Source organism: Vigna unguiculata, chromosome 6 (assembly GCF_037176805.1).
Source record: "Vigna unguiculata cultivar grain cowpea cultivar isolate G323 ecotype 2 chromosome 6, ASM3717680v1, whole genome shotgun sequence".
NCBI classification, from domain to species: Eukaryota; Viridiplantae; Streptophyta; class Magnoliopsida; order Fabales; family Fabaceae; genus Vigna; species Vigna unguiculata.
In genome coordinates this window covers 32496892-32510295 of record NC_140797.1, presented here as the reverse complement: position 1 = coordinate 32510295, position 13404 = coordinate 32496892, and the positions used below count along the sequence as shown (strand labels likewise).

At 27.9% G+C, this 13404-nt stretch overlaps 1 protein-coding gene across 2 annotated transcripts; it reads left to right on the top strand.

Moving 5' to 3' along the window:
* Positions 1-416: 416 nt before the first annotated feature.
* LOC114188111 (AT hook motif-containing protein) lies at positions 417-5660 on the top strand. 2 transcript variants are annotated; one of them, XM_028076639.2, is made up of 4 exons: positions 417-573; positions 1076-1109; positions 3869-5091; positions 5218-5660. In XM_028076639.2, exons 3-4 carry the CDS (start codon positions 3889-3891, stop codon positions 5353-5355), a joined length of 1341 nt encoding a protein of 446 aa, XP_027932440.1. In that variant the 5' UTR covers positions 417-573; positions 1076-1109; positions 3869-3888; the 3' UTR covers positions 5356-5660. The 2 variants fall into 2 exon arrangements, with proteins under 2 accessions (XP_027932440.1, XP_027932441.1); XM_028076640.2 differs by having other exon boundaries at positions 420-573; positions 1062-1109.
* The last annotated feature ends 7744 nt before the right edge of the window (positions 5661-13404 follow it).

Below are 13404 nucleotides of genomic sequence, written 5' to 3'. Positions count from 1 at the left end.
TCATGAATTTAGAAAAAGGAAAAATTTCTTTTTATTCCTTTTTGAATCGATAATTTTAAAAAATCATTAATGACTTATTTTTTATTTGGTAAAATTTTATTAACTTATATATTTACTTATTATTCAAAGAATCTCATTTATTATTTAATACAATTTAAAACAAATTTTGTTTAATAATACAAAAAAGAAAATATTAACGCATATATATATTTTTTGTTTTTTTTATTGTATATGTTTTCATTTATTATTAAAGTATCAAATTTATCACCCGCCGGTGACACCAGACGAGGAAAGTCAGCACCGCATTGGATTAAAGAAATACTCGACATACATGATTCGATACGTGTCATGCTATTACTGTACCGTGATTAGACATTCAATAACAGCCATGTACTTTAGTACCCCGTGTGCGTGCGTTCGTGTGTGACTGTGCACTCTCTTACACTGCACCACCTCGCTCTCTCCGTCTAAATAGCTTCCACTTTCACGTTCTTCTTCTTGTGCGCCTTCTGCATAATTGAATCTCAACTCTCTGAATCTGAATCTCAACGCAACCTTGTTGTTCCCAGCACGGTAATTTCTCTCCCCTTCCCTTTCTGTATCAAAATTTCATCAATTTAGCTCTTGCATGTTGGTTTTTAACTTTTTTTTTTTTTTAATGTTTTGATTCGAATCCATGCGAGGGATTTTTCTCGGGTGTGTTTTTTTACTCTTGATTTTGGAAATTGAAGAAAAATATGAAATGGGGTATGACAAAAAGGATTTTGTTTCCTCGGGGAGAGGTTAAACCCTTGGATTGTGGTGTAACCGTGTAAGGGTAATGGGATTCTTTTTAATTTTTCGTTTTTCGATCAAATTCATGTTTTTGTTTTTTGTTTTATTTTTGTTTTCCTGAGCTGAAGTTTTTACTGGTTTCCGGAAGGAAAAAATGAAGTGGAAAGGAAAAAAAATGTTATTTTTTTGAAAATCCAATTCTTCGGTGTTGTTGCGTTGTTTTTGTATATTTTATTTTTTAATCAGTATGTTTTAGAGTTAACGGGCCTATGTTTCATGGTTATAAGGATTTCATCTGCAGGTGTTCGTTTTTGCTGCCAAGGTTACTGAGAGAGGTTCGGTGCCAGAAACTTTTTTCCCTTGCAATTTGATTTATTTTTCTAATGAATGACTATTTGTGAGCTTTTTGTGGTTTTGGTGATGTTTGTAATCCATATTTTCTTTGTGCTTGAATTACTTATAATTTAATACCTTAACTTTTCTCTTCGTGCTATCATATTGTGTTGATTTTCATATGGGTTATGTTGTATCCCCAATCACTTTTATTGCCAGGCTTGCTCTTGTAGAAATTGCCTGAATAGTCTGTACTGTTCCATTGGTTGAAGCTTGTCTTTTTGTTATGTTTTGTGGGGAAATGAGAGGTGTTTCTCTTTTTGTCTTTTAGTCATATTTTAGCTGCCTGTGCTAAAACCTTATTCAGATACATACTCACAATTGAAATATGGATTCTATCTGCCTTCAATTAAGTATATTATCATGTACGTGATGAAACTTCTTTCCACTTTGTTTGAATGCTCGTTGGAATGGCGAGGAAAAACATAGAATGGAATGAAATAAAGAGGATAGAAATTCAGATGAATTACAGTGAAGTTTTAAAGTTGTTTGGATTGATGGAATTAGGAAGGAATGATACAAAATGTTTTCCTTATGATTATTTGATTAGATTGAAAAGTAAATAAAATTAAAATAATAGCTTGACAATTTGAGCTATTGCACCTAAACACCGTGAGTTCAAAGTTTTCCCTATCTGTATAGTTATCTAAAATTTGTAGCCAGAATATGTTTTTGCACATTCTGTCATTGGGTTTACTGGGAAAAAGGATCAAGAATATTACCATCCTTTGCTGTGGCTCAACTATTATGTATTAGAAATTTCTGCTACAATATTATGATTTAAGAATCAGTTTTAATCATTATGTTCCTGCTAAGTTGCCTTTAGGCTTTGCTGCCATTGACATCTCATGAGAGAGATAATGAGATAATAAATAGGTGAAACTTTTTCTCTTTACATGTGTGGCATCATGACTAACTTCGTTTAGCTATGATGTTTATTTTCAAACTTCATTCGAAAGAAGTAAAATCTCATCGGGAGTTTTTCTATTATTTTTAACCATCTAAAATGGGTATAAAACAATTTTTTTTTCTATTCTACTTCTATATTGGTGTATTGATTATTTTTAATTCTCCCCCATTCCTGCTTTCAAAATAATTTGATTTACTTTGAGATTTCCATGATCTCTTAGTATGCATAAACAACTGCCACTTTCATGTATCTTAATGAATACTATGTTTTTTTTTATCAGCTTTAATGAATTCTATGCTATTATGCAAAAGTAAGAGCTTTTTCTCAATACAATGTTTTATTTACTAAGTAACTGCATAACCTACCTTTGAAGGTTTCAGTTTTATGCGTTATAGAAGAATTTCTTCTATCACTCTTTAGAAACTGTGGGCATACTTCTCTGGCCTATTTGGGTGAGGTAATTGAGAGTAATGAGTATTTGTTTATTTGGGATTGAAGAAATCAAAATATTTTAACATTGCTGAGTTGTATTTTAGGAAGGAATTTTGGAGTATTCAGTTTTGCCATATGTATGAAATGAACAGACAAACCCATTTTGCATTGTACAACCAGTGGCCAGCATGAGGTGGCTCCGTTTCTTTTCCTACTCACTGTCTAGAAACTGCACAAAATATCTTTAAAAGGAGGAACTAGTTTGGTGCACTATCTTATATTTCTTATTCTAGGGCTTCATTTTCTTTTGTACATCATGGATTTTTTTTTAAAACTTTATATGAGGCGTGAATTTTCCTTAATTTAGGTATAGCCTGTTGCTAATGTCAGGTGATTAGGGTGCATATAAATTATTAACTAGGAATTCACTTAAATTAATACAAATGAAATGTCCACTTAATACCATGTAACCAAAGTTCAAAATGAATTTAATGTTATAATCGTCATCGTTGGAAATATAGGATTTGAGAGGGATAATACAAGAAAAGAGTGGGAGTAAAAGAAATAGTATGCTAAGATGAATGTGTTGCTCCACAGGATCGGACAAGAAAAGAAATAATTATTAATGAATAGATATTGGTGTCATATCTACTGAGGAAAAGATTGTTGAAAATTGATTATGATAGTTGGAACAACCAAGGTTATCAAATTTAGATTCAAATCATGAATCGCCATAATTTTTGAATCGTCAATCATAATGTGTATTGATCCATAAGATTTAGAGACAAGGAAAAAATAACTTAAATTGCCAGCGTATTATTAATTTTAAACTAGAAATTGATAAAACAACTTGACCATAAATAATTCTTCAAATAAAACTATAAGTTATATCTAGTATTATCAGATGGAAGTGCCATGGTAGATGACAAGAATTTAGCCGACCACCATGGTGGTGTGGTGGATTTAAAAAGGTGGCCATCATACGTGACCTACTGGTGGCCATGGTGTGCTGATGGAGGAAATAAGAGAAAATTAATAAATATAAAAGAGAAAAGGACTTGGGCAATGCGGCTTGACACAATAAAAATTTGAACACAATTTGAATGGAAACTCTATTTTGATGTCGTGTCTGGTATTCATGTTTGTGTTTGTGCTTCATAGGTCATACTAGTTTTACGATGTAGTGTTTTGAGGAGGAGGTTAATCACTGTAGAAGCAGACGTCAAAACTTTTTACTTACTGAGAAAATTACAATCCTATCATGGTGACATTAATTATGCTCCAAGTGGTCTATAAACTGTTTCTGCTTTTTTTTTTGGTAGCTTATACAAATTTTTGTAATCTTTGCATGAACACCAGAGTAACAGAAATTACCAAAGATGGATCAACAAAACCAAAATAACACTCCAGATGGTTCAGGAGACGTGCCTTTGAAGCGGAAGCGTGGTCGTCCAAGGAAATACCCAAAGCCAGATTCAGAAGAGAGTTCCTATATCCTAGTTAGTCAAAATAAAAGGCAGAATCCTGTTCGTGCAGAACAAACGCCTGTGCCTCCTGGCTTTGAAACAGTTAATGGAAGTCAACAATTTCAAAGGGGTCAAGAGAGTCATTTAAATAATGCAATGGTGGGTCAACTAGTTTCTGGTGTAATTGAGGCAGTATTTGATGCTGGATATTTGCTCAGTGTTAGAGTTGGTGATTCTGATACTACTTTGAGGGGGTTGGTCTTCAAGCCCGGACGATACGTTCCTATCTCGCCTGAAAACGATGTTGCTCCGAGTGTTCCAATGATCCAAAGAAATGAGGTTTCCTTCCCTTCAAGAGCTGCACAGTTTCAAACTCCTCTCCCAAAGGAGAGGAATGAACAGGCAGTGAATGTTCATAGAGTAGAAACTCTTGCAATGAATGGCTCACCGTCTGTCCCTCAGATACCTAGAGGAGCTGTTAGTTCAAGTAACTTGGTTGCCTCTTCTGGAAAGAATGTGCCTTCTGTGCCTTCTGTGCCAGGCCAGATCACTCATCAACTACCCAGAGGTAATGTGGTGCCTGTATTGCTCCAACCTAATAATTTTACAAACGGGGTGCCAGTTTCTAATCAAGCTTCACAAGTCAACACCCAAGTTTCTCTAGGGAGTGGAGTGATTTCTTCCAAAGAAATTCCTGTAGATGGAAACCCTTCACTTGTATCTCACACTCAAACTATCTCACACTCAACCGGCATGCAAAGTGAAGATGCTCGTCCACCACATAATCAATCTTCATCTCATGTGGTGAATGAAGATGAAGCCAAATCTATGAGAATGCCTGGCATGCCTTTTGAGCATCTGGTTACTGAAGTTGTCAAGAGGATCCAAGATCCTTCAGATGCCATGGATAATGAGACTACTGACAACTGCAAATCAGGTGATAATATGGTAGAGAAGGATCCAAGTGGTACTCAGGAAGACAAAGTTAATGACGTAGATCAACCCATCTTGATTAAGCCACTGCAAGCTGTACAGTCTTGTCCTCAGGAAAGCTCTGCATCTGCTCCCAAACCTTCGGACTACACCGAAACTGGTAGAATGACTGAGCTTTTGCAGGTAAAACAAAGGATTTAACCTATTTGTATTTCTTAGGGGTGATGGAAGAAACCGACACTTTGTTACCCTTTAGTTGCTATGTACCTAAATTGTGACATATGTATTAATGAGCTATAATTTAACAAGGTTTTTCAACATAACAATACGGAGAACCAGGCATCCAAAGCAGCAGAGTTAGAATCTGGAAACAAGTTGGATGATATAAGAAATTTAGGAACTGGACTTGAAGATGGTGGAACTATTCAATCAACAAAGCCTTTCTGAGCATTGAGTCTGGTTTATAATTGTTATCATTAGTGGCTACTGTGCCACCTTGTTTATCTGTCATGAGTAGGTAACATATCTGTGATGGTGAAATATTTAGCTTTTAGTTCTAATCTTAATGATGTTAAACATTTTCAAACGTGCAAGCCTCATTGAATTTGGTGAAGATAGCTTGTTATAGCTATAATTAATTGTTTTATATTAGAGACCAGTCCTTCAAGTCGGATGTTAATTACTTTCTTAGGAAATCAAATATTGTCCAAAACTTCAATTAAATGTTTCAAGCCATTTTATGAGGCAGTCAATTGTACCGTGTGCTTTTGTTATTCACTGTTGTCTTTGTTGCGCATCTGGTTTTTTCTTTGAAACAGCATTGGCGTATTCTGTGATAGTTTTGTTCCTTGAAAAAAAAAAACTGTTGTTTTCACTGTGATGTTCATTTGGTTGATGAATTAAGTGGTGGATGTATAGATTCCAGTTGGGGAAGCTCAAAAGTAATTTTACTCCTAAAGTAATAAATTTTTACTCCTTTTTCTTTGGAATAGGAGAATTTGCATTACAATTTCCAGAATCACATTTTCAACTTTTGTCCAAACATAGCCTAAAGGAGATTCTCATTATGTCTTGGGTTAGAGAGAGGCTTTGGTGATGCATACATAGTATATGCACTATTGATATTAGAGTCTTCTCTTTTTAAACCATTGAGTTTTACATTGATATATATATATATATATATATATATATATATATTCACGTATATCCCAATCTAAAATGAGAAAAATGGTAATAATTGTTCCAATACATTTGATTAAGGATTCACAAGTAACAATGTAATATCCTTTCTTCTATGATTTCTAATGCAACTTCAATAATAATTTTATCAATTCCTTATTAAGTGTTTTAAAGGGAGTGGTAAGTAAGAATTTTTAAATATTATATGTACAACCCATTTAAAAAGGCATTTAAACAAATAAAAAAAAGTCTAATAAATCCAAATCAACCAGTCACTAAACAGAAAATCAGATTTGGTGAAGTTAATCTCTACTTTGTATATTCCCTAAATCTTAATATTTGTTTTAAGGAATAATTTCAATCTAATTGTTTTGGAAAATAAACCACAACTTCACACAAATAATTGTAACCATAATTTCATTTGATTCCATCTTACATCAATAAATTACAGGTGTGAAATGGTGAAATCAATCATTTTATTATTTAATTCCACTTTCCAAAGTTATTCTTTCAAGTTTCAAATAACTTGTTCTCTATTCATAATCCGAATCTAGTTTTTTAACATAAAAAATTTTACGTTAAAATTTTGATATAATAAAAATTAAGTTTTTCAGTTACAATTACTTTTAATTAGAATGAATATTATGTATTTAATTTTTATAGCCTACAATTTCTGTTTTTATTTATTTATTTATTTATTTCTAATGTAAACAAAAGTAAAAAAAAGTATTTGTTATATACATTTTTAAATATATTAATAAGCATATCATCTTAAAATATTACTATTAATACTATATATTAATACTGTTACATAAACAAGTTTCAGTTAAATTTAAACTTTTCTTCAATGACTCAGTAAATATCTTTTTCTCATTAAGTAGTTTAATCTGAAATATCAACAAGTAATTAAATAAATACAAAATATTGTGTTAGAGCCACTTGACGTATTAGAAAATTCTGCTACACTTTTATGATTTAAAAATTAGTTTTACTATTCATGTTTACCTGATTTTCATCTCTTGCTCACGTATTTAGTCTTCTAATTTTATAATTGTGTGAATTTAGTCAATTTAATCACATTTTATTACATTTATTTAATATTTCAAACATATTTCAGGCTAACATTTGAGTTGTTTACCGTGTTTGACATATTTTTATTTCAAGTTTAACTAAGAAACTATCATAAAACACATTTGAAACAAATAAACTTAACTAAATTTGATTAGAAAGACTAAATTCACGCCGTTCTAAAATTTAGGGACTAAATTAGGTCAAAATTTTAAAAAGAATCTAATTTCAACTTTTACTTGAAAGTTAAGAAATCGAAAACATATTTAACCCATTAAATTTATATTGATTTTTTTGTTCACGTATATCCCAATCTAAAATAAGAAAAAATGGTAATAATTGTTCCAACACACTTGATTAAGGTGATATCTTATTTATTTGATCTGCACATTTTAGATGCTTTCTCCGGATTTAATCATTAAAATCAAATTGTACTACGGCAAGATTGAGGAGTTAAGGAACATTTTGGACCGAACAATTTCTTCTTTTGAGTAAGTTCATTTTTTTATCCTTTTTTTTTCGAAGCAATATATTTTCTTCTTATATGAGACTTTTCTATGCTCTAGGCACAACGGCCACCGGCAGAACTATGATATGACAGGGGGGAGCCACGGCTCCCCCATTTTTTTTTTGAATTTTTTTATATATATTTATATATTTTTTAAAATTATATTATATATTATTTATATTAAGATTATATTATGGAAAATTATAATAAAAGATAAAATAAAAAAATTTAACAGAGACATTAATTTATAAAAGATATTAGGTTTTTTTTTTTCTAACTATAAGATCTTTCCACCATGTAAATTATCATGAAAGTGTGTGAAGAGAGATAAATACAAAGAGATAGATTGGGAAATAGAGGTTGAAAACACATAGATTGAGATTCATGTATACATTCTTGCACGATCTCTCACAAATGAAGGTTAGTATCTTATTATGATTTATGTATGTTAATTAGTTTATGATACTTTTTAGGATGTTTCTTCCAAATTAAGTTTATTCCAAATTAATATAAACCCTAATTATGATTTTAGGGATTCTTTTATGAAATTGGTATGAACCCTAATTATAATTTTTTCCTAAATTATTATAACTCTTAATTATGAAATTTAGGGATTTTGTGTTTTTCACCACCTATGGTAATTTTTTTTAAGTTTTGAATTTATACAATATTTCTTATTTAATTAAAGTAGTATGAGTTTTGTTATGTTTTGCAGTGTGATAATTGTGATTTGTGAATATAAATTTTATTTTTTCTAAATAGGTGAGAGGTGATAAATTTATATTAGAAAGATTATGATAAAAAGTAAAAAAAATGATTCCTTTTTTTTCAAAGAGGAAGGTTTGTGATGAAGATGAAAAAGAGATGCATTTACGTTAACTAAACCAGAAATTTAATAAGAACCAAGAATTTAAGACAATATAAAACAAATCTCTAAAGTTCTCAGAGTTACATATAATGAATTTAAAAATTCATTAGAACGTGATTTGAAAAAACGACATCAAATTTTACAATATCACCAAATCAAATTGATGAGATACGAATGACTTATCTAAAATAGTATTCATGAATTGGTATCATGATATAATAGCATGATATAATAGCGAATGATAGTAATATTTTTTTGAATTCTACTATTATGTGTGTTTGTTTTAAGGAGAGGAAATGAAGAGAAAAAAATGAATAGTTTTTTTTCTAAAGAAAAATTATATATAACAAATCTAATTTGGCCCCCCTACAATTTTAATCCTAGTTCCGTCACTGACAACGGCGGACCTACTTAGGGACTAGGAGGAGCCGTGGCTCCTCCAAACTTTTAATTTTATTATATATATATATATATATATATTTAAATATTTAAAATTAATATTATTATATTATTTTTAGTGTTTAAAAATAAAATAAAAATTAATTTGATGGATTAATAACTGGATTAAAGAGATTAAAGTTCTATATCTAGTTATAAAGTTTTTCAGAACAAGTCATCAAAAAAGTGTGAAATAAAATAAAGACAAATTAGGAAAAAGAAATTGGAGAACATAGAGGATAAATAATGCATACTCACACGATCTCATGAATAAGTATCCTAGTATGATTTATGTATGTTAGATTATGATTCTTCTATTACAATATTTCTTCCAACTTAAGTTATTTTAGACTTTGAAGTTGTGTAATAGAGAGCAAGATTACTACTCTACTATAAGGTAAGGGAAGCTAATCAATTATTAGTTTTCTTAAAATATTAAGTCTTGCTTTTAAGATTTAATTTGGGATATTCATAATTTGATCTTTTTGTAAATAGATGAGAGGTGACAAATTTATATTAAAAAAATTATGACAAAGAGTAGAAGAATTGATTCTTTTTTTTCAAGAGAAAGAGTTGTGATGAAGATGATAAAAATGCATCTACGTTATCTAAAATTGAGAAACTTTATGAGAATCCAAAACTTAAAAAAAACGAAAAACAACTCTCTAAGGTTCCTAAAGTTACATATAAAGAATTTGATAAATTTTTATGTTACTCTTTCATATATATTTATTGTCATATTGTTTGGATTCTATTGTCATGAGTGTTTGTTTTGAATAAAAAAAATATCTAAAAAACTGAAATTTTTTAATTAAAAAAAATAATTTAGATATAACAAATATAATTTGGTCCCCTAAAATTTATGTTCTAGTTTCGCCACTATATATATATATTAAAATGTCGGATTATTCAAATATTCAATTGACATTTGGAGTTCTTATAAGAGATTTTCCAGTTAGAGCAATAATACTCCATAATTTCTTAAACTATGGAACACAAGGTTATAAAAAAAAAAGGTAGCCTAAATATGTCACATTCTATAAATAGTTTTTTCTTCATTGATTTCTACAATTTCACACACCCCCTAATTATCAAAATGGTTATTTTACTCTAAATTATTGATATTTTGATCTACATTTTTTTGACCTATTTTTAATCTATTACTTTAATTATTATTTAATTATTTATTTTAATTTTTTTAATGATATGATGTGATGATTTAAGGATGATTAGAATAATAAATTAAAAATAAATAAATAAATAAAATCAAAAAATCATTATTTTTTTTAAATGGTAATTTTACTCTACATAAAAGTGACTTTTAGATAATTTGTTTTAAAAATTTATCCGAACAGCTTTTCAAAATTTCTGAAATATGATTTTTGAAATAAAACTTTCAAAATACGATTTTTAGGAATAAGATTTTCAGAACGTATATAATACTTTTCAGAATAAATTTTTCAAAATAAATTTCCAAGAATAAATTTTTATAGAGATATATGAAATATGTTTTGAAAAAATTCAGAACAAACGTTTTTTTCACTAGTCTTTTTTTTAATGTTCTCTCTTTCTTCTACTTTATGGTGTGACAAGAATAATGACAGTGACGACGACATAAATAATGTGATGTAATAAGAAAAAGGTATTTTTTTAGTCTTTTTCTATTAATGAAACCAAGAAGCCAAAACGATGCAAATTTCTCACATTGAGCGTTGAATTTTCTTTCTCGTGTTTATATGTCATGCCTTTTTCTTGCATTTCTGCTGTTATTTATTTCAATGTCTTTATAATTCTATAATTTTTTATCAAGTTCTACTAAATTGAGGAATAACAAGCTTACATTATATTCCATAATATATTGCATTAAGAAATAAAATTCTAAATATCATGATAAATATTAAATTCTTTATATTTTCTGTTATCAGGAGACGAGTCCGAGTTTCGTTATCCCATATCTATCATTGTAAAAAAAATTCATCCCAATCTCTATCCCACCAGGTAACATGTATAATTTTATATTGATACCCGCACTCGTTTTCTTACTACTTCAATATTAATTTTAATTAATTTTTATAAAATAATAAAAAAATTACGGTAAAGGAAACACAATATTATTAAATATTCAATATTAGCAGGATGGTTGTTTCTTCGATATAAAATACTTTGAAATAAATTATAATTATTTATATTTTAGATTAGAATACCAAATAAAATTTCATGAGAACCAAAACATTTATTAAATTTGTAAACATTAATGAAACCTAGTTGATAAAATTTAAAAATATTTTTAAAAAAATATAAAAGGAAAACAAATATTCAAATTAAAATATATTTTAAATGTTTGTTTACTTCAATTTTTAAATTCTAATGAATCTTTTCTTTATACACTAATAAAAATTATAACACATCACTTGATCAAAATGACACAAAGAACAAATAATAAACATAATAATAAAATTTTAATATAAATCTTGTAACTTTTGAACTTCAATATATATTGGATGGTGATAAAAAAATATTTATGACAATTACATTAAATTTTTATATTGTAGTAAATAAAAGTTATTTACAATTATAGTGAAAAAATTACAGTATGATTGATATAATTGATAATGAGTTAGAAAATAAAAAATAATTAGATAAAATATATCAAAATAGTATTCTACATAATTAAAATAAATAAAAAATAAAAAAATTAACAAATTAACAAATGTGTGTCTTATAAACAATTTGAGAGACTATTGAAAGAAATCGCACAAAGAAAAACAAATGTATAATTAAGGGTATGATAAGATGAAAAATACCTTAGAGATATGAAAACTTTTCAAATATCAACAATATATACTCGATGGTTAAAAATTAAAAAAAAAACATTTTTAGTGAAACAAAATAGTTCTTCAAATGAAACAAAAATTAATAATAATAAGTAAATAATTTTTTTATATTACCTAGTAAATGAGAGAGATTTATGCTATTAAACACTTAAATTTAGAGTATTAAACATTCTCATATGAAGGAAAATATAAAGTAAATAAAATATTAAAAAATAATAGAAATATTCAAACGTGAGACATATATATTTTTTTAATTAACATACATCATTTTAACACAATTACATAAATGTTATGATAAAATGAAAAAATATATTAAAGATGCGAATGAATTTCATGAAAAACTATATAATTAGAAGAAATAAAAAATAAAAAGTATATATATATATATATATATATATATATATATATATATATATATATATATATATATATATATAGGGTTACTAATTGTGATAATGTTTTAATAATTTAAACAGGAATGAAGATATGACGATGACAAGTATTATGGTGGGGATATAAACATCTCCATATCCAGTGAAGATTTTCCGTCAAAACGGGAACGAGTTCGGATAATACCCACGTGAACATATTTATTTGCTATCTCTAATTATCGATATATTTTACATTTCTATGTGAACTGACATTACAAGTCCTTTATACTATTATTCTCATCATCATCATCATCACAAATGATATAAATTTGGTAATAATTATTTTGGAAGTATATGAACAATTATTTAGATTAATTTGTCTAAACTCTTCCTATATCATGAAATTGTCACATTGTCTAATTTCATTTTAGTCATTAGAAGAAAAAAAAAAATCATTCTAACCCTGATAATCAACGGCGGACCATTTGAGGGACAGGGGAGCCACGGCTCCCCCAAAATTTTTTGGATTTTTTTAATATATATTTACATATATTTTTTAAATTATAATTATATATTATATTAAGTTTATATTATGAAAAATAATAATAATAAATAAAATAATAAATGTTATGGAAATATTGATTTATAAAAAGATTAAGATTTTGTTTTTGTTATAAAATTTTTTTACCATGTAAGTTATTATGAAAATGTGTGAAGGCGAAAAAAATATGAAGAGATAGATTGGAAACAGAGGTTGGAGAACACATAGATTGAAATTGAAATATACATTTATGTATGATCTCTCAGATATCAAGCTTAATATCTTATAATGATTTATGTATGTTAGATTTATGATTCTTCTTAGGATGTTTATCCCAAATTAGTATAAACCCTAATTATGATTTTAGGGATTCTTTTATAAAATTTGTATGAACCCTACTTATAATTTTTTCCAAATTAGTATAATTTTTAATTATGAAATTTAGGGATTGTGTGCCTATGGTAAATTTGGTAAAGTTTTGAATTTATACAGGAGAGATGATAAATTTATATTAGAAATATTGTAATAAAGAGTAAAAGAATTATTGTTTTTAAGGAGGAAAGTTTTTGATAAAGGTGAAAAAAAATTGCATCTACGTTAATTAAACTTGAGAAATTTCATGAGAACCAAAAATTCAAGACAATTAAAAATAAATATCTCAAGTTCCTAGAGTTACATATAATGAATTT